The sequence below is a fragment of the Natator depressus genome, chromosome 9 (assembly GCF_965152275.1).
Source record: "Natator depressus isolate rNatDep1 chromosome 9, rNatDep2.hap1, whole genome shotgun sequence".
NCBI classification, from domain to species: Eukaryota; Metazoa; Chordata; order Testudines; family Cheloniidae; genus Natator; species Natator depressus.
Window position 1 is genome coordinate 66,226,913 of NC_134242.1, and position 23,219 is coordinate 66,250,131.

The 23,219-nt window shown below is 39.6% G+C and overlaps 1 protein-coding gene across 4 annotated transcripts in view; it reads right to left on the reverse strand.

Annotated features, from left to right (window-relative positions):
* DIAPH2 (diaphanous related formin 2) overlaps positions 1-23,219 on the reverse strand; it is an 807,400-nt gene that overhangs the window by 614,327 nt on the left and 169,854 nt on the right. For all 4 annotated transcript variants that reach the window (XM_074964437.1, XM_074964436.1, XM_074964435.1 and 1 more), the window contains 3 exons: positions 21,332-21,442; positions 4,448-4,566; positions 240-356 (listed from right to left, as the gene is read on the reverse strand). In XM_074964437.1, coding sequence (XP_074820538.1) covers positions 240-356; positions 4,448-4,566; positions 21,332-21,442 — 347 coding nt within the window. The remainder of the gene's footprint in view (positions 1-239; positions 357-4,447; positions 4,567-21,331; positions 21,443-23,219) is intronic.

The window sequence follows — 23,219 nt, forward strand, 5'->3', positions numbered from 1 at the left end:
AAGAGATACAGAAGAAAAAAAAACAAGGAACTCAAAAATAAAACCATCCTTTTGTCTACTATAATGAAACTCTTCCCTTTAAATAAGTGTACCAAGACAACTTGTGTTCAGCAGTTCACCCTAGATTATAAAATAACCGTATGTCTGAGATCCACTGTGTTAATATTTCAGCTTACATTACTCTACAACTTGGACACCTGATATTAAAAGCAAAAAGAACAGCTAGAGCTGACTCTTACCGGACGTAATAATCATTCCTGACCAGTAGTAAGTGTTGCAATATTGAGAGGAAATAGTTTTCAGAAGCTGTGTCCTTCAGCATGTTATACAGCAGATGGTATACTTCATTCATATCAGTGCAAAGATTGTTAAGGAAAATGCCAAATGACTGAAATGAACATGTTCATATTGTAAGGAATACACTTGCATTGTTCTAATTAAATTCTATTGCCTTCTAAACAATCCCCCTCATTAAAACATTTCCATTTTTTCCAGCTACAACTAACCAAAATTATTTTACTGTGCTCATCACAAGATCTGCCAAATAAGGCTCTAATCCTTCAACTCAGTGTTCATGGGGACTGATGGGCCCACATACAGCCCAAATGAACTCAATGAGCTTAATGTAGGCTCAGCAATATACCTGCACTATTTGTTACAGGACCAGGGCCTGAGGTATTTTCCATTTTCCAACCAATTAACACATTATACTTTTACATGAATCAAGATAAATAATGGTGCAAACATTTTGAAATCATTAAGAGTTGAGGTTCTGTGATTAATTCATACAACAAATGAATTTGGCATTTTAATTTAAGAGTGGAACAAAATTAGATTATATATATTATAAATATCGATTACATGTTTCATGTCTGTTTGGGAATATTATACTTATTTTGTCTACTCATTATTATATCCAAGGAATCTAGAGATTTGTTTCTATCAACTTTTCATCTCATGGTGGGCCTGAAAGTTGACAAACAAAATACCAGTTAATGTACAGGTATGACAACATGAAAGATTTAACTGATAAGAAACTGTTAATAAGTTAATATCCACTAAAATGAATGGGACAGTTCACATCTTGAAGGCATTCTTCTCAGCTTACTGCAGACTCATGTAGTCCTCCTGGCACTGGTTACACTCATTATACATTTGTGAAGTTTTCTTTGCCATCTTAACAGCTTAAAAAAGGGCTGAGATTCTAAAGAACACCACAGTAATGCAAGGGGTGCCAGTTCACCATACCAATCCCGTGTGGCACATGTTGAAAAGGGTTAATTTCTATGGGCATGAATCGGGAAATAACTGGGAGCACTTCCCTTATTTAGGGCCAGACAGTGATATCCAATGCACAGCTTTGTTAGCCTGAATGTTGGAGTTATACAGATGCATGTGGCTGTCTCTGAAGCAGACAGCATCTCCAATGGTAAATAAGGTAAGTAAGCCAATATCCCATTTCCCATGCTTAGAGAAGGAATGGAGCAGGCGGGGGGGACTTGCTCAGATATTTGTCACATTCGTTTTGGGGGTCAAGCTTCATTTTTAGAACTATGTATGAAGCAGCTTGGCATGGCAGTAGTTAGGCCTAGGAATTGCTGGTAAAAACCAGTTACTTACTTTCTCGTAACTGTTGTTCTTCGAACGAGTGGCTCCAAGCTGAGCAGGACCTGTACCAGGTACCATTCCCTGGACCGTCTGCGGGAGACCTCTGGCGAGGGCCGTCTCAACTCCTCCCGGTGCCGGTTTCTGGGCAGTGCTTGAGAGCGGTGTGCCCTTTCTGGTGCTTCCTCACGTCAACCCGCTGCCGATGCCACAAGCTCCTTCTGGGCCGCTGGCAAGTGCGAGTCTGCAGAGTCGGAGCTCGACCGGGACCAACTCCCGGAGCCGTACCGGGATGGTGTCTTAGAGCAGCACACCATTGCCGGCTTACCCCCTCGACAGCAACCGAGGCATGGGCACCGGACGGTTCTCCCCATACGGAAGGGGGCTCGCCGCCGACAGCTCGATGAGGTCCTTTGCAGCCTCTAAGGTGCCAGGCGTAGAGGGCTGATCTGTTATGCCCTCGAGCCCATTGTCCACACTGAGCTCACTTAGGTCTGGGCTCGGTGGGGCTTGTGCTGCCAGGATCGCCTGTGTCAGCGCCGGCACCGCAGCCTTCTCACTCTTGTCAGCACTCGGGGCCTTGGGAGGCGCCAGCCTCCTGTGCAGGGAACGACCACGTCTTCCTTTAGGCTGCGGCGGGGGGCCGCACCAGGGAACACGGTCAGTGCCGGGGCCTAGCAGCTGCAATGCAGCCTCCATCAACAGTTGCTTTAGACGAAAGTCTCTTTCTTTCCTTGTCCTTGGCTTAAATGGCTTGCAAATCCTACACCTTTCAGTTTGATGTCCGTCCCCCCGGCAACGTAGACACGAGTCATGGGGGTCGCTAACTGGCATAGGTTTGGGGTACATGCACAAGCCTTGAAGCTGTGGGCCTGCGGCTTCCCCCGCGGCCCGGGACAGGTGCTGGAGGCCTCCAAGCACCTAATGACTTAAGTGTCCACAATCTGTATGTAAACTAACTGATAACAGCTACTCTAAAGGCTAAGGGACTGCTCTTCTACGAGAGAGAGGTTGTTCCAAAGCCGCCACGGACGGTGAGAAGGAACTGGAGGGGGTCGGGCCGGCAGGGGTATATATGCACGGCGCAGTGGTGCCACTCAGGAGGCCCGCCGGCCTGATGGGAGCCGCTAAGAGGAAAGGTTTCCAACACTCGTGCACGTAGCGCGCACACACCTAATGTGGAATGGACGTCAACAAGCACTCAAAGAAGAACTTCTGGATTTGAGTTAACTTTTTTCATTCCAGATGAAACTGAAATTTTCCATAAAGCTGCAAACTAAATGCCTATTTCTGATTTCACACCAGTTTTATGTAGGTATACCTTCAACTGATTCACCCAAGGGCAGTTGAAAATCACACCCAGAGTCTTTACCCACATACACATGTGATGAGTTTACTGGCATCAACTAGAAAGGGGCAAGAATACGGCTGGCACTTTGGAACGCAAGGTTAAGAATGTCCCCATATCACAACCTGTCTATTATACCAGTGAAAGTTAGATAAGATCTGTGTGTAAATGTTAAAGGACATGCCTGACGTTCAGGAGTGCATACCATGTTATTAAACACACTAAAGAATTTTGCATTTGTAAAAATGAATTCATTATCTAATAAAAGAGCAGCCTATTGTATACACAAAACACCCCCTGAATACCACAAAAAAATTAAGCGTTTGGCTTCATGAACTGAATTGCATATTTTTACTAATTGTATATTTTCTTAATTTATAAGAATCATTACCTGACAGAGCAAAATTACTGGTTTAATGAAAGGTCCTTTTTCATGAAAGATTACTTTCCCTCCATGACTTGTAAACTACCGTATATACTTGTTCATAAGCTGAATTTTTTTTTTAGTAAAAAAGGGAACCATCAGAGAAGGGGGTCAACTTATGAACGGTATAGAGAGGGAGAGGTGGGACACAGTCCCGCCCCACAAAAGAGGGAGCAAGGAGAAGCAGCACAGCCAGAAGGGAAGAGGCGGGGCCAGAGTCTCTCCGCTTCTGGCCACGCTGCTCTCCCCCCAGCCTCCAAAGCAGCTGCAGCTCCAGGGTTTGCAGGCTGCAGCCGCGCCAACTGGCCTGCCGAAGCACACTGCAGCCATGCCACCCAGCCCAGCCCACTGGAACATGCTGCAGCCATGCCGCCCAGCCTGGCCCGCCGGAGCAGGCTGAGGCCACGCTGCCAAGCCTGTGGGAGCAGCTCCAGCCAGAGACAGTCTCCCCTGGCTGTCCCCAGATAAGGTGGGAAGGGATGGGATGGGATATGAGTGTGGGGGTCCCTGACTAGGGGTGGAGTCATGTGGGGGGTGGTCACAGGGGGTGGTTACTTTGACCCCCAGCTTCTCCCCCCAAAAGAATTTCCCCACCAGTTGCTGTACTGGCCCGTCAGGGTAAGCAGCTGGCGCGCCGGGACACTTTGTTTACTTAGGTTTACTGCTGTGCCTGCAGACACTCAAGGTAAACAAACCATCTCAGCCCACCAGCGGCTTATACTGATGGCCCAGGAGCCAAAGTTTGCTGACCCCTGAATTACAGGGTCGGCTTATGCATGGGTCATAAAAAGTTTCCATTTTTACTTATCCATCTTGCGGGTCTCGGCTTATAAATGAACCAGCTTATAATCGAGTATATACGGTAACATGTATTTATATATATTGGTATATTTATGTAACACTTTTTCAAATTAAAGCTACCGGAACATAAAACTACCTGAAACATACAGACCCAAGAGACCATAATTTAACTGCGGCAACCAATCAATTTAATCTAGAATATTTTATTACATATTTACAGAGAATATACATAAAAATTAAAATAAATTAGTGAGTTTTTAAAAGGATATTCCATTTCAGCTCTGATGTCATTGAGACGATGTGACAATTCAATTAAGTCTTCTTCTTTGTTTTCATCAAACACTTTCAACTGAATATCAAGTTCTTCATTTTCTTTCTCTTTTAGGTCCTAGTTTTCAAAAGGCACATTTCAAAACCAGTTTGTCATCCTTTTTAAGCAGAATTTTTTCCTTCAGTAAATACATTACTACAAGATAGAACTGACCAGAAGACCAATTAAACTTTGTTTTAAAAAGAACCAAAAACCTAACAGGTTACAGCTCATTGTCTGATTCTGAAGAGAGAAGATTTTATGGCAAGAATACTGCTTCTAGCTTTCTACTCTTGTGTGTGTTTTAGACAGGAGATTTTCTTTACCTACAGGTTTCAGGAGATCAATACAGTAAACTAATTGCTAATACTTTCATTCTTAACACACTAGTTCAAGCAAGAAAACAGTATTACATGACACCCGAAGGAAGCATGTGGTTAAGACAATTGTATATGTCCCTTTGACAAATAGTGATAAGAACAAACAACATTAATAGAGAAAAACATACTGATATATTCAAGTACAACAGTCCCAAGTATGGCAGGAACTTTTTATTTTATTTTTGTTTTTGTATACAACATTATTGCTGTAGGATTACCAAAAAAGTATAATAAAAAAATAAGGGGTTTTTTTTGTGAGTGTATTTTAAGCTTTACATTTCCAAAACTATGTAGCTTGATTTCCTGCACGGTACTTCTTGAAGCCCATACAATAGTTTTCCCCTCAAACTGATGTTTAATTACTACCTAAAAACTCAGTCATTGTTTTTTTTTTATACATTACATTAATGCACATGCACCACAAATATGTAACATTTTTTCTCCCTAACTCAACATTTTCACAGCATGCCACGCTAGAGATTGTTGAGATTAATATATCACCTTGATTGTCTTTTACTATGTCTCCATTCAAGTTGCAGTTTTCAAAAGCCATTCAATAACCACAAGTAGGGAATATTCAAAGATGGTGAAGTCGACTGAGAGTAAGATGACTAGGCATGGAGTCTAAAAGGAAAATGTCAGCAATGTGGAATCTATAGTTAGATGAAACAGACCTGACCGAGATGAATAATGATACTTCTGTTGCTTCCACAGATATTATATAGGAAGTTCAAGGCTTTGATTAAGCTATTTCACTATGGCCATGAGAACTGACCTCTCAAAACACTCTAATAACTTCTGTAATTAAGCCCTTATAGATTTGAGGTACAATTTTCAAAAGGATTTAATGACTTAGGAGTCTAACTCACTTTGGGAGTAATTTACACACTTCCTGACTTTCAGTGAAACTGAAAAGCTGAAGTGCCTAAATCACATTTTAAAACAGGACTTAGGAGCCTAAATCATCCAAATGCTTTAGAAAGTGTTTATTACTACCTAGCCATTCTCAGAATATACGTATTTAATTCATTTGTTGAAGATATAACATTTGCAATTGTTACACAATTTTATTTGTCTGACATCTCAATTAAATACTAGACAATTCTTCACATCAATGAAGAATTTTTTATGATTATATACTCTTATGATAATGATTTATCAATTATCACTGGAATTCTCAGAAATGTTATCAATGCTATCGGGAGATTCCCAAACCTGAGCTGTCTTTTGTAGGTGACAAATCTGAGAAATTGTCACAGATTGAAGTGTCACTAGAGGAGATTTTGGAATTAATTGAGAAACTTAACAGTAACAAGCCACCGGGACCAGATGGCATTCACCCAAGAGTTCTAAAAGAACTCCAATGTGAAATTGCGGAACTATTAATGATGGTCTGTATCCTGTTCTTCAAATCAGCTACTGTACCCAATGACTGGAAGATAGCTAATGTAACACGAATATTTAAGAAGGGCTCTAGAGGTGATCCTGGCAATTACAGACCAGTAAATCTAACATCAGTACCGGGCAAATTAGGTTTAAACAATAGTAAAGAATAAAATTGTCAGAGACACAGAAGAACAAATTGTTGCACAAAAGTCAACATGGTTTCTGTAACGGGAGATCACGTCTTACTAATCTAATAGAGTTCTTTGAGGGGGTCAACAAACATGTGGACAAGCCGGATCCAGTGGACATAGTGTACTTAGATTTCCAGAAAGCCTTTGACAAGGTCCCTCACCAAAGGCTCTTACGTAAATTAAGTTGTCATGGGGTAAGAGGGAAGATCCTTTTGTGGATTGAGAACTGGTTAAAAGACAGGGAACAAAGGGTAGGAATAAATGGTAAATTTTCAGAATGAAGAGGGGTAACTAGTGGTGTTCCCCAAGGGTCAGTCCAAGGACCAATCCTATTCAACTTATTCATAAATGATCTGGAGAAAGCGGTAAACGGTGAGATGACAAAGTTTTCAGATGATACTAAACTGCTCAAGATAGTCAAGACCAAAGCAGACTGTGAAGAACTTCAAAAAGATCTCGCAAAACGAAGTGATTGGCAACAAAATGGCAAATGAAATTTAATGTGGATAAATGTAAAGTAATGCACATTGGAAAAAATAACCCCAACTATACATACAATATGATGGGGGCTAATTTAGCTACAACTAATCAGGAGAAAGTTCTTGGAGTCATCGTGGATAGTTCTCTGAAGACGTCCACGCAGTGTGCAGCGGCAGTCAAAAAAGCAAGCGGCATGTTAGGAATCATTTAAAAAGGGATAGAGAGTAAGACTGAGAATATCTTATTGCCCTTATGTAAATCCATGGTACGCCCACATCTTGAATACTGCATATAGATGTGGTCCCCTCATCTCAACAAAGATATACTGGCATTAGAAAAGGTTCAGAAAAGAGCAACTAAAATGATTAGGGGTTTGGAAGGGGTCCCATATAAGGAGAGATTAAAGAGGCTAGGACTTTTCAGCTTTGAAAAGAGGAGACTAAGGGGGGGATATGATAGAGGTATATAAAATCATGAGTGGTGTGGAGAAAGTGAATAAGGAAAAGTTATTTACTTGTTCCCCTAATATAAGAACTAGGGGCCACCAAATGAAATTAATGGGCAGCAGGTTTAAAACAAATAAAAGGAAGTTCCTCTTCACTCAGCGCACAGTCAACCTGTGGAACTCCTTGCCTGAGGAGGTTGTGAAGGCTAGGACTATAACAGGGTTTAAAAGAGAACTGGATAAATTCATGGAGGTCAAGTCCATTAATGGCTATTAACCGGGATGGGTAAGGAATGGTGTCCCTAGCCTCTGTTTGTCAGACAGTGGAGATGGATGGCAGGAGAAAGATCACTTGATCATTACCTGTTAGGTTCACTCCCGCTGGGGCACCTGGCATTAGCCGCTGTCCATAAAAAGGATACTGGGCTGGATGGACCTTTGGTCTCACCCAGTATGGTCATACTTATGTCCCAGGCTAACCTGGTCTGCAGCAGAAAGTCATGTCCTGGCTCCCTCTCCCTTAAAGGAACGCACACTTTTTCCAAACAGCCTGATAACAGCTCCTACACCACTTAACGTGCAATGAGGTAATTTGTGCATAATTTATGGCAACACTGATATTTATATAGCATTTCATGACAATACTGAACTACAATTAACATTAAAAATAGTTGTGGATTTCTCAAGACATCTAGATAGACACGTGATTAATAATTAAATCACACCATGTTTTAATATCATGTGCTGCAAAGAGCCACAGGAGACACATTAAAAGCCACTTGCAGCTCCTGAGCCTCAATCTGAATATCACTGACCTATTGTGTTTTAACTTTGTACACACTGCTTTACCTATTGCCTCCCAAACCTCTCAGAGAATAGTATCTGTCCCATGTTGCTTGGTGAGGCTAGAATGGTGTACTGAGGTATCAATACTTTTTCCCCTGAGTTTTACTTTCGGGGAATATATAGGGTTTATCATATTTTCATGAGCATTTATTTTCAACTAATTTTTTAGATTTCTGGCAGGTATTGAGCCTGGTAATTATAAATTCCCTTTAGTCTCAAAGTGGAGTTTTCACTTTGGGTAATATAGTGTAGTATGAAGCAAATACTACAAGTCTGACCGGACATTGGTCCTCTTAAGGCCAGAAACAAATGCTCTATTATCGTCTCTCACATAAGCATTCCTCATTTTATTAAATGCAGAGGCTAGTGCCTGTCTACACTAACAACTTTTCACACTACTATTGCTTGGGGAATTTGATTGCTCAGCTCAACACATTTTAAAATCAAAATTATGGCAAGCATAAACTACCCTGGTGATGTAGTATATCAGATTACCCCAGAAAAGCACTTTTCAGATGGTCATTGACTTGATATTAAGGTTTAACTTCTACTTAATGCAGAACATTCCCATATAACAAAAAAAAAATTAAAATAAAAATTTTGTCAGATCACCATTAATACACAGGTTTCAGAGTAGCAGCCGTGTTAGTCTGTATTCGCAAAAAGAAAAGGAGTACTTGTCGCACGAAGTGAGCTGTAGCTCACGAAAGCTTATGCTCAAATAAATTTGTTAGTCTCTAAGGTGCCACAAGTACTCCTTTTCTTTTTTCATTAATACACAGTTTATCACACCCAAACCACTTAATGCACAACTACAAATTTATCCAGACCTCAATTTCTTTTGCATATGAAATGTAGTATCACATTTCACTTCAGCTGTCAGTCAGCTGTCAAATCTCATAGGTAAAATAGATCCTCAGGGTTTTGTTGGGAGACATTTATACATTACATTAATTTCTTAGTGCATATGTAAATAGTTTCTGCATACCTGTTGCAAAAATTAAACCCTGAGATGTTAACATATTAAAAATCCACACAGAAATGAAATAAATACACTAAGTTTTTCCTTAAAAGGAGGGGAATGTGTGTGGTTACAAAAACTATGGATATTTATTACACTGTTGGTGCATTTTAACTGGGTTTTACAATTACATTAAGCTGTACACATTCAAAGTGCACTTGTGACACATACAGTATTCCTATTTTTCAGTATTAGCATTGTCATACAATGTTTTATGCCTTGGGACCAACATAAGGGGATTATTTAATATAAGCAGAACGCTGTAACTCCCCTCCTCCCCCAGTTTTTGACTGACTGTAACTACAGTAACCTAAAAAAGGGTCGCACCAGGAGAGTAACTGATGGATAAGGACCTAGGTAGATTTTCTCCCAGTAAATTATACATGGCAGTTTTCATTTCTTTCAATACAAATACTGTATTCTCCACATCTTCTTTCGAGAAACAAAGCTTCAGACATTTTTATAAATCTGAGACATAACAAGTTAAGATAAAATCTACAAGAATAAGAAACTAGTGGAAATATAAATTTTTAAAAAATATGCAGGTGTTTCCTGTTTATAGGAGAAATCCAGAGTGCCAGATGCAGAAGAATATGATATAAATAGGCACAAAGATACCCATAAGATTCTAATTTCAGAAACTGTCTATATATGATCCTGAACCTAATTTAAAATATCTTCTGAACACAGTTCAAAGGCAATAACCTTCCTGGCGAATGTGCAATGAACTCCAAGAAGCTCCCATGCAAATCTCAGCTGGTGAAATTTGACCCAAGGCTGGCTACTGTCCCTGCCTCAGCTCTGGTTGAATGAGCTTTAATTTGTGCCTCAAGCATCAGTCCAAAGGAATAACACATAGAAATGCAGGAAACAAGTTATTTCAATATTGTTCCTTTGGAAATAGAGTAATTTCATCAGGTGGTGTCAAAAGAAAAAAAAGTTATAGCTCTTCTATATTGGAAAGTAACTTCCAAGGGAACAGATCCAGTTTATGTCATGTTTCAACTGAGATGAAAGCAGAAGACAGACATTGGCAGGGGGACCAATTTATTACTATGGCTCTCCATCAATACCTTTGGAAGGACTTATGCAATATTAAACTGCCTTTGAAGGGCTGAGAAGCCAGTAATGCTTGTCGTTAATTGTGTAAAATAAAATTATCGTCATAATCTACCCACAAATCTGCTTTATATATAGTGGCCTTGGTACTATAAGAGACATTTACCGTGGAGCAATACAAAGTCAAATCCCTAAAAACAAACAGAAGTCTAAGCAATGATAATAAATTAAAGCTTGATTTAAAAGCGTGCCCACTTCTCACACATCTGAATGGTGGAGTCAAGAAATTCCACAAGAGAGAAAATGCATGTGCAGGACTTGGCAGTAGAAGATGCCATCTGATCCTGATATTTTCCACAAATATAATCACAGCTGAGTGTAGAGATCAACCTTAACTACTCTCAATTAGAAGTCATTCCACATTTGTATACCAACATAATTAATGATGCTTTACAGTTAAAATATTATTTAATCTGGAGCCCAAGGGGCTCTTTCAGGTCTGGTGTAAAGTGATGGGAGGCTTTAGTCCGAATGACATCCCTTTTTAGCGAATTCTATAGAAACTGGAGTTAATTTCAGAAACTTAGTGGGAAAACAATTAATAATGAAACCACATCAATCCAACCTGACCAAGGTATGAACGAGCACCTTCATATTCAACATTAGTTTTAGCCTAGAAATGCTCTTATGGTAATATCTTTCTTATGACATTGGCATACATTAAGCTATTTCAAGGTAACTGAATATCATAACTGTAGCTTACTATGCTAGGAACAAGTTTGATCCATCAAAAGATCAGTAAACAAGAAACGACATGAAAAATTGCATCAAAATCATCTGTCCTTTCTGCCTAGAACTCCAAGCTTTGATCTTAAGATAAAAAGTTACACTGTGTTGCGACAGCAAGATTTTTTACTAAAACAATGGTGTATTACCTACTCTCAGATGACATTGAATCAAGTTATAGCAAGGAAGTTCTATTGTATGTTCAAGAAAGGTACTTTTTTTTCTGTTCCCTCAGTTATCCATTGGATAATTTCTATGTAAAAATGGTTGATAAGAATTGTTGTTACTTATCATGCGAGAAAATAGTTAATCAGCACAACAGTTTTCAAGTAATGATGCTGATTTGAGATATTCTTAAAATAATGAATCCTATTGTTTCTGGCAACTTTTTATCTAGTTTTGTAAAGGGAAGTCACTTACCCTTCATAACTGGAATTCTCCGAGATGTGTTCCACATCCAGGTGCATGTGCCCTGCGCACTTTAGCCAGCAAGTGTCCATTGGTCACACCAACTCCCTGATAATCTTAAGCACCTCCCACCTCAGGGGTATAAAGGAGGCAGGGGAACCAATCAATCCTCAGTTCCTGCACCTCTACCAAATCAGAATATTAGACTTGATAGTAGTGAAGAAAAGAGGTCAGGTTGTGGAACACATCTGGAAGAACTCCAGTTACTAAAGGGAAGCAACTTTCCTCTTTTCTTCAAGTACTTGTTCACATGTTCCACTTCTTGTGACTTCCAAGCACCATCTAATAGACAGAGGAGATACCACGAGTCTAAACGAAGATTGCTAAGCAGCCCTCCAAAATTGGGCAGCTGAAAAAGATGCCTGAACTAAAGAGTAATGGCTAGTCGAACTACATGTATTATTCCAAGTAGAAGTCCTACATATATCAGCTACGGGCATTCCCCTAAGGGCTCGTCTACACTTACCAGGGGATCGCCGCATGACGATCGATGCATCGATGGTCAATTTAGCGTGTCTAGTGAAGATGTGCTAAATCGACCACAGATCGCTCTCCCGTCAACTCCTGTACTCCGCCGGATCAAGAAGAGTAAGGGGAGTCAACGGACGAGCATCTGCTGTTGACATCACGTAGTCTGGATCCCTCTGTAAGTACGTCTAAGCTACATCGACTTGAGTTACACTATTCATGTAACTCAAATTGCATAGCTTAGATAGACTTTTCCCTGTAATGTAGACAAGGCCTAAGAGAGGCTGAAAATGTGGCCTGTGCTCTGCAAGAATGTGACCTAACATGACCTGGGAGTTCTAAATTGGCCCCCTCATAATGTAGCTTCATAATTGTCATAATGTAATGTGACACTCAATTAGAGATCCTCCAAGTTGAAACTGCCTAACTCTTGGATCTCTCAACAACAGAAATAAGTAGCCTAGGGGACTGCTTGAATGGCTTTGTTCTAGACAAATAAAGCAGCAGAGATCAGAGGATATGCAGAGTATGTGCAGCAGCCTTACCCATAGTTGAATCAGTCTCTGGAGGGAAACATAGGTAAGTGAATGGACTGATTTAAATTAAAATCTGAGATTATTTTAGGAAGATGTTTAGGACGTGAGTGGAGTGTGAATTTATCCTTGTGAAAAATCATGTACAGGGGTTCCTTCATCAGAGCTTGCAATTCACAGACCCTGCTTACCGATGTAATTGCAATGATGAACGCCATCTTCATCCATAGAGCATAAATGAAAACAAATACAAAAGAAGCTAAGTGAGCTAACAAGCGGGCAGTGAAGGCCAAAGAGAATGCCCTCAACAATTCATACGTCGAGCTTTTAAATGACCCACAGCTGGCTGGAAAAAAAGATCTACAGCATTACCGAAAGGTAATGCCATTTGTAAATGATGATGGGAGAGACTGCTCGTAACACCTGAACAAGTTAAGGAGAGGTGGAAACAATACTTTCAGAATGCCTAAAACGAGCTTTCCAGAGCTGTCAACAAGTGAGCTTAGTCCTGATGTAATGGAGGAGAAGAGAAATGCAGTTTAGGAAATAAAAAATGGTAAGGCAGCGGGACCGGATGAAGTGATGGCAGATCTGGTGAAAGTTTTGGATGAAAGAGGCATAAAATGGATAAGCCAATCGGTTAAAGCCATGTGGCAAGACAAGAAAATTCCTGAAAACTGGTGCAAGTCTCTCCTGGTTCCCATACATAAGAATAACTACCGAGGAATAAAACTATTTTAACATGGTATAAAGATACTGGAAGATATTCTGGACCCTAGGCTTAGGAGAATGGTGGAACCCCTCCGTGAACAAAAGCAGTTCAGCTTTAGAAAACAATGAGTAACTACAGATGCCATGTCTAATCCAGTAAAGATACCAACAAGATAGCTTCTGGACTTTCATAGGCCTAAAAAAGAAATATGATCAAGTGGACAGACGGATCGTCGCATCAGTGCAGAGGAAATGTGGCATACCTGAGAATCTAAAAACTATGGTGACTGCCTCTATATATCACCCAAAACAGAGATCTGAACACATTTTGGAATGACAAGTCTCTGAACTGAAAGTCAGACCACACCAGAGGTGTGCTGTTTATTATATTGACAGACTATGTCAGCAGGCAGCTACCAGTGGGAAAAGGCAAGAAGATGCTATATGCAGACAAAATAGCAATAAGGGCATCCTCAAAAGGAAAAGGTTAACCAGTGGTATGACCAGCTAAACTGATCTGGGATGAAAATGAGCACGACTAAGACTGAGGTCACATGGGTAAACAGCAGTACCACAGGGAACCTGGGCACAGAGATTAGTGGAGTAAGACTAAATCATACTGAACAGTTCAAGTTCCTTGACTGCTGGGTCATGGCAATGGCAAGACTGAACATGAAATACAATCCAGTTAGGGGAGCACTGGAAAAGCATGCAACATCATCTCAGGAGCAGTGTATGACAAGCATACGCCAATGAGACAAAAAGCTCAACTGTGTAAAAATGGTGTACCCGACAATGTTGTATCATGCAGAAGCATGGGCAATAAAGCGACTGCAGGTTCAATACAGAGATGCTTGAAATGTCTTCACACCATGAGGAGTTACATGAAGAGACATATTTCAAAATTAAAAATGGAAGTCAAAATGCATGAGGTGCCTAACAAAATCCAGGAAGCACCACTTCACTGGTTCAGGCACATGCAGAGGATGAACGAGGCAATCTGGTGAAGCTAGCACAGCAGGAGAGGGTGGTAGGAAAGATGTCCAAGCAGAACAGAGGAAGAGATGGATAGACTGCATCAAAGAAAAAGGTAAGCAAGTGGATCTTAGGGATGCCTCTGACAGATGATGGCAGATGCTTGAAAGATGACCCAACTGCAGTTGATGGGATAAGGGAAAGAAGAAGAAGGTGGCCATCTTCATAACAATGGAGTAACAAGCATGAAGCTAATAATGCAAATGGAGGTCCAATCAGACTGGTAGGTATAACATTAAGATCCCAAGGTTTGGGGGGTGGAAAGAGGCTGTCTATCAGAGAAAAACTCTCAGAAGACCTTTAACAAACTTTTTGACTGAAGGGTGAGAAAAAACTCTATGGTATTGAATTGGTGGATGTGCAAAAATAGTCAAATGAACATGTAATAACCTTAAAAATATGTGGTTTGTTGCTAAGCTTATCTATCAAGATACTAAAGGATATGAAAGATTCAAGTCTCTTATGGGGAAAGGTGATGTTGGTAAGCCAAGGATGACATGCTTCCATTTTTTCAAAATCACTTGTCCTCGCAGACTGCTTTCTGCTCTGTATCAACATTCTTGCTACAAAGGGGAGGTCCTTCCAGCATAGGTTGAACCTCTACTGGCAACCCACAAAACTGGAGTTATGTTGCACACTGCATAGTAATTGTGGCTGCCATCAAGTCTGAGCATTCAGCAGCATCAGTGGGGGCTTGTAGGGAGATTTAGCCATTAATTGACCCTGTACAAAGATTTAAATTCCTTTGAGTAACATTGCTCCACATAAGAATATTGTAACATATTAGAAGGGCCTGATAGTTCACTCTGTGAAGTTGAAGGATAGCTGATGAATAACCCTTCTAAAAAGTCCAATATTTTTAGCTCCTACTCCTTTTGAGTACTTCTGAAGGACTGATGTTTTGACTTCTCTTGTGCTGCATCACAACTAAACACCCTGGAACAGAATTCATACAGAAATATCTGAGTCTGTCAAAAGAGTCTTCTCTAAATAAGTAATTTACAGAACCATAATAAAATATGCAAATGGGAAAAAGTGGAGATTGCTAGCTTGGTCTGTTTCACAGATATAAGTGACTGAAAGGAACCGAGCCAGCTGGTCATCGGGCCCTCTTAATACTCATGAGGGAGGAGGGGCTCGAGGTCATCAAGGAAGCAGGTATGGTCAACTGACACTATTGGCTAAAGTATTCTGATCCCAAGTGCATATGGTGCATGCATACCAGAAGTGTTACATGTGTAAAAAAGCATTTGAAGAAGTTTCAAATCTCTGAAAACAAAAGAAAAGAACTTTGGATTGAGGTTAACTGAGCGAAAAACAGAAAGAACAAAAGGTAGATGATGATCTATTGCCAGCTAAGTTAACAATTTAGACTCATTAACATAACCTGCAAACTAGCCTTAACTGATTACTCCTTTGAGATTTACTTGGAATATGGCTCATGAGTGAAGAGTGAGGCAATGGCAACCAACAAATCAAGGGGTTGAGAGAGATTGGAATATCTGACTAAAACAAGAATTCTCCTCTAAAGTTTGCGGACGATACCAAGCTGGGAGGGGTTGCAAGTGCTTTGGAGGATAGGATTAGAATTCAAAAGGATCTGAACCAACTGGAAAAATGGTCTCAAATAAATAGGATGAAATTCAATAAGGACAAATGCAAAGTACTCCACTTAGGAAGGAACAATCAGTTGCGCACACACACAAAATGGGAAATGACTGCCTAGGAAGGAGTACTGCGGAAAGGGATCTGGGAGATCATAGTGGATCTCAAGCTAAATATGAGTAAACAGTGTAATGCTGTTGCAAAAAAAGCAACATCATTCTGGGATGTATTAGCAGGAGTATTGTAATCAAGACATGAGAAGTAATTCTTCTGCTCTACTCCCCGCTGATTAGGCCTCAACTGGAGTATTGTGTCCAGCTCTGGGTGCCACATTTCAGGAAAGATGTGGAAAAATTGGAGAAAGTCCAGAGAAGAGCAACAAAAATTATTAAAGGTCTAGAAAACATGACCTATGAGGGAAGATTGAAAAAAATGGGTTTAGGCTGGAAAAGAGAAGACTGAGAGGGGACATGATAACAGTTTTCAAGTACATAAAAGCTTGCTACAAGGAGAAGGGAGAAAAATTGTTCTTCTTAACCTCTGAGGATAGGACAAGAACCACTGGGATTAAATTGTAGCAAGGGCGATTTCAGTTGGACATTAGGAAAAACTTCCTGTCAGGGTGGTTAAGCACTGGAATAAATTGCCTAGGGAGTTGTAGAATCTCCATCATTGGGGATTTTTAAGAGCAGGTTGGACAAACACCTGTCAGGGATGGTCTAGATAATACTTAGTCCTGCCTTGAGTGCAAGGGACTGGACTCGATCACCTCTTGAGGTCCCTTCCAGTTCTGTTATTCTATGAAATTTTAGTGCCTGCAAGTCCACTTAGTCCTACTTCAGCCAATCGCTCAGAGAAACAAGTTTGGTTAAATTTGCAGGAGATAATGCTATCTGTTGCTTGTTTACAATGTCACCTGAAAGTGAGAATAGGCATTCACTTTTGTAACCGGCACCGCAAGATATCTACATGCCAGATGCGCTAAAGACTTATATGTCGCTTCATGCTTTAACCACCATTCCAGGGGACGTGTCCATGCTGATGATGGATTCTGCTGGAAACCAATCCAAAGCAGAGCAGACTGACACATGTTCATTTTCATCATCTGAGTCAGATGCCACCAACAAATTGATTTTCTTTTTTGGTGGTTCATGTTCTGTAGTTTCCATATCTGAGTGTTGCTCTTCTAAAGTCTTCTGAAACACCTCGTCCCTCTCAGATTTTGGAAGGCACTTCAGATTCTTAAACCATGGGTCAAGTGCTGAAGCTATTTTTAGAAATCTCACATTGGTACCTTCTTTGCATTTTGTCAAATCTACTGTGAAAGTGTTCTTAAAACGAACGTGTGCTGGGTCCTCATCCAAGACTGCTATGACATGAAATATACGGCAGAACGCAGGTAAAACAGAACAGGAGACATGCAATTCTCCTCCAAGTCACAAATGTAATTAACACATTTTTTTTTTAATGAGCATCAGCGGCATGGAAGCATATCCTCTGGAATGGTGGCCAAAGAATGAAGGGGCATACGAATGTTTAGCTTTTCTGACAGGTAAATACCTTGCAACGCAGGCTACAAAAGTGCCATGTTCTCACTTTCGGGTGACATTGTAAACAAGAAGCGGGCAGCATTATCTCCTGAAAATTTTAGGAGCATTAGAGCCATAGAAAGGAAACAAGTCTATATTCCATTCCGTTCGAAGTGGCAAGACCTGAAAGGGACAAGCTCAGTGCTTACACTGATGTTTCTCAACAAGCCTATACACGCGCACACACACGACTTTTTCTGTAGAATTTCAGAAACTGAGGAGCTATTTTGTGCCACTTCCAATACACATCTGTCCCAAGCAGTTTGATGCTACTCTTGACCCAATGGATGAAATCTGCCTCCAGAGCATTCTGAACTTTCGACTGGTTTCGTGATTAACATAGATGGATCAGTCATAGATATCTGGTCAAATTCTCCTTAGGGTCACCAGAACTATTAAATCTTCTTGTAGGGCACTGGTCCTCACTGCTGCTGTAATTGCTTGCCACAGAGGCCTGAAAAGACTGCTTCCTTCTATAAAGGTGTTTGTATAAAATAATACATGTTTCTAAGGCCAGAAGGAATACATATTCTAGTCTGAACTCCTGTATACCACAGGCCACTAAATTTCTCTCAGGACAACAGGCCATTAAATTTCACCCAGTGTTATTCTCTCCAACTGCCTGCTTGAAGACAGATTGCTAGCTTGCCAGATGAAGACTGCCTCCACTCCAGCTACTTGTTCCCCAAATGAATCTTCACCCAACATTTTGGTAGTTGTCAATTGCTGCTTGTCCTGGAACTCAGCCACACATGGGACTTGGAAACAGTGTTGCAAGACACAGCTTTGACAGAACTCACACAGCATAAAGGAAACTATCTGCGACAAAAGGCTTCTGACAGAAAAGTTTTGTGCAGTGTGGTTCCTACCTTGACCCATTTAAGCTTATGCTGGCCACTAAGGTCATGGTGTACAATTATCCTCTCCATGATGGCTGTGGTGAAACATATAGAGATTACATTGCCCACAGTGCTTCGGAAGAGTAATTTCTTTTCAAGGTCAAACAGCCTTCCTCAAAGTCTTTGGGTTGATATTTCTCCTTGCTGTGAATAACAGTGTTTGAATAGAGCAGACACTTCTGAACCACTTTCAGCCAACAGACTAGATCTCACTTGGTGGCACGCAAGAGCATCCGGGCTTGTTTACTTAGCGTCTTTGTTTCACATAAATCTTCCAATCTCATCTCACCACATCTGAGATTTTGGACTCCTGCCTTCATCTGGAGGGGAATAACCATCAAACACACACAAAGCCACTGAAAACTTGAATGGCTGGATCACGACCTGTTAAACTTATCACTATCCTTTCTCACTTTGTAGCAAGCTAGTGGAGGGAAACTAGACACATTATATACAAAACCTGGAATGTCACCATGAAAGGACTATTTACTAACTTCTCTAAAGAAAACAATATTCCAGCTGGTTCTCACAAAAAACAACACTTGATGTGGACAATCTCCTGTGCCACCTTGTGTCCCTCCTACACTTCCTACTCAAACTGTATCACCACATACGTAGAATCCAAGACTTGGCATTTACCAACATTGATAGTCAATGACATGGTGCAGCTGATGCACTTACAAGATGCTAGTGGATGTTACAACAAGGAATTCCACCATTTATCTTCAACAGGATCAGAGAACTGCAACACGCAGACACTACAGTACTCTTATCTTCTTCCCGACTCTACGAGAAATCTTGGAGAAGCAGAGATACCCCACAAGCTCCATGACTAGAAACATAGCAATGACACCAAGCTGTCTCTTTCAGCAAATGGCATCAAATCTGCATGAGATAAGCCACCAAAAAAGCATCTAGCCCTAATGAACTCAAGGAAGATTCAAGTAATGCTGGTAGGACAGGAGTTGGCCAAGGTACTGACCTCTTCTTCCATCAAAGGCATTTACTCTTATTAAAAGTAGTATGAAGTCCCAGGATCTCAAAGAACTTATCACTACCAACATAGTAACTAAGCTCAGGGACATAACCTTCATTTTGTCAGAAGCTATTCCCTTCCATCTCAAAAACTCAGCCACCATGATTTGTGTATTTCTCACCTGCAGAGGAAACTATGAAAAATCGTTATATGGGGCTGACACAGTTTTAAAATTCGTTGGGAAACTGTCTGTCAAAACTCAAAAAAATAAAAAATGAATATTTAAGCCTCTTCACAGTATGGCTAGAAAAAGCAAAATGTCCCTCAAACTTCTTCAGTGGAGCAGCTTAAAGAACAAAAAACAGAGTACATTTAATATTTAACTAGAAAAACAGAGTGGCCTCCTTCAGTTATCCACCTGAACAAAAAAAGATTAAAAATTAGAAGTATAAAAATGAGATAATATCTTGAACTTGAGTGTGATAACAGAAGCTTCAGATCAAAATTCTCAATTAAACCGAGAATGAAAAGTGAACAGTGGTCCAAAACCTCAAAACTTTTAAATCTACATGCTGTTACTGGTACTCAGAGTAATGAAGGTACTTGATTAGCACTGTGGCAAGAGGATCAGTAATGTAGCTACATCAAGTCCTGCTGACAGTATTAGAAGCAGCAGGATACTGCACCTATATCCACTAACACTGCACAGGCTCCACTTCCAAAAGTAATAGCAGCAGAAATCCGATGCATGACAGACCTAACACCCACATCACTGGGCTCATTCCTACCCCAAAGAGTAGAACTTTTGTTTGCCCCTCCTTTTTTTTTTTTTTTTTTTTTTTTTTTAAGGTAGCCATTATTTCTGGACTGGCAGCTGTAAGGGTCAAACCCTAATTCAGCATTCCAAGGCCACATGTATCCAAATGAAGGTACTTATGATTGTATTCAACATTAACTAGATGTATCCTGGCTGTCAGTTTCTGGAACACCATATAGAACGAAATTCTTCTTATGTGGTGGAGGGCACCTGATGCATTCTCTCCCATTTTCTGATACAGTGAAGTAGTACTGTGCTCCATCGTAATGCAACACCTGAGCCAGCTGAAGCACACCAAGAGATTAAAGTTCATGAAGTACAATAATAAAAAAATAGAGGATTTTAGATAAAGGTATCTCATCTTCACACAGTATTCCATTACTTATAGAAAACAGCGCAGCAAGAAAGCAGACATGTATGCTATGATGCCCTACTGTTAATAATAGTTAATAGTTAATAATAGCATCTTCATACTAGGAATATTTGCATTGTAATATCTGTCCTCTCCAAGAAAGAGTGTTTAAATGGCTCACTGATTTTGTCATCTGATTTTTAAAAAATTAATAAAATTGGAGAGGGGTCAAGGCAAGCAGGAGAGCTTGGATTTTACAGAATTGTAGAAATAATTTTAAATGGAAAGCAGATCTATTACTATCTGCTCTCAAAGTGATATATATTGAAGTTCATTTGACAAATGGTGCATAATGAAAACTAAGTCCGTTAGGACTGTCACAGTAACTGACCAATTAATTTCTGATTGTGTTATGCTGATATCCAAAAGCAAGAAAGAAAGATTCCTAAAGCAACTCTTAACTGCTTTTTTTTTTTTTGCATAATCTCTTGTGTTCAGAATAAAATTATTAAAAACTACTAAAATATTACCAGCTCCTAAATACAAGTAAAGAATGCCTAAAATATTAGGCAGGAAGTAGAATGAAAATGGATTCGACAGGCAGGTCATCACTGGTGGTGAGAGTCATTATTGGTGGTGTGATTTCTCACTCACCTTTTCCTTTAACTGAGATTTGAATGAAACATTAAAATTCAACCAGGCTGCCTCAGACAGGTTTACTTTTGTTTTATAACATTGTCTTGAGGTTAATAATAATTATTTTAATTTCTGTAGTGAACATGTGGAAACGACTTACCGGCAATGTTTTCTTCAGTCCACAGCGTAGGAATTCATTTCTCAAGTGTATCCTAAAATCAAGATCTTCTGGAGAAGTGACAAGGGCATTTATAAACTGCATGCAGGCCACCTGTAATTAGAAATATTAACTTACTAAAAATATCTCTCTCAGCACACACACAGTTTACATACAAGCAAATAAATCCTTTCTGCCTTTAAATATTTAAAAAACTTACTAATGCAATATAGTGGCATATAGCAAAGAACAAAGACGTTTCTCATCATATTGTTCAGCAACAGTCTGGAACCCATAACAGTTAAAATCCATTATCATCTAATAATTTTACAATGGCTGAAATAATTTTGTTTATAAGTGTAACAATGTACAAGGACTGCCATTTGAACAGCACTGAATCACTGAAAGGTTCATCTGATTTTAAGCTTAATGCTTTCATGAATCTTTGAGGAAAAGTTTACCATTTCTGGTTTTTATTTTTTTGTTTGCACGCCTGTGTGATTTTTAATTAATTCCTTGATAAATATAATGAGATTTGGCTTTTTCCCCAGTGAATACCTATTGTTTTTGAAAGAAGTTCTCTCTGTGATGTATTTAGGGAACACTTCAACAAGATTTCAATTTATACGAGAGGCTCATATATAAATATTACAGTGCATAATATGAATTATATTATCTGCTAAAACTTAGAACAAATTTGTCATTTACTATAATTTAATGACACTTCTATAAATAAGTTTAATGAAATTTTACACAAAGACAACAAATAACCCTCCACCTTTTCTCCTGATCTACATGCAGTATCCATAATGTAGCCAAATATACAAACATTTTGTTCACTGGGTATGGTGTTTTATTTTGTTTGCTTTTAACTAAATACTATAGCCATTTTTACATCTATAAATGAAATTCAGAAAAGCAAAAAATTCATCCCATTAAAAACAAGTGTGATGGTCCTATTGCAACACTTTAGGCTATCCCTAAACATGTTCTTCATATATAGATAATTCACTGATGTTTATAAGCAGATTCATTATGTTTCATTCGTATTATAATGGTTAAACAACTATGCTCAACGGGTACATGCAATAGCAAATATTGTTCCATATGCTTACATTAAGAACTATGGGGACTATATAGAATTATATTGCTAATGAAGGGTCCAAGTTTTGTTTCTGATAATGTCGTCCATGCTGGAGGACTTGCTTCATCTTCCCAGTATTTTTGTGATAACTGGAGAATAGAAGACAATCAACAAAAAGATAGTTGCCAGGTGTCTCTTGCATTACTCCTGCATAGCATTTTGGAAAATGCCTGAAGTCTCAGGCTACTGACTTATAGTTTAATTGAAGAGTTGTGCATTTTAATTGATTTATTTTTTAAAAAGGTAGACAATAATGTAATGCCAAAAGTACTAATACACATTAAGTCTGCAAGGGGACTCCTGGGAAATTCCAGGTTTGGTGAAAGATGTTAACTGCAAGTAAAAGCAGAACCAACATAAAAATCAACAGTAGCCAGGGAAAAAAATAAGCAACAGATTAAAAATACCCTTTCAGTTTTAATTACTTTCACCATTTAGTTTTAATCAAATACCTTAGGGAATGTGTTAAATTTATACTGAAAAGGACAGAAAAGGCTGGAGCAATGCAACCTTCTCTACGGCTGTAGAAAGTTGGTAGAGGCTGTGGATACTGTAAAACTACATCATCATTGTGTTTGCTTGAGTGATCCTTGTTATGTTACAACTATGACATGACTGAACAAGCCAAAGTACATGTCCAATCGGAAATTAATAGAGAGAAAAGGTGCCATCTGCTATGATTGTTTCTGCCAGAAGAAATTCTGGCTTAATGGCTTGTGTTAGTACATTACAAGTAAAGAACATTTT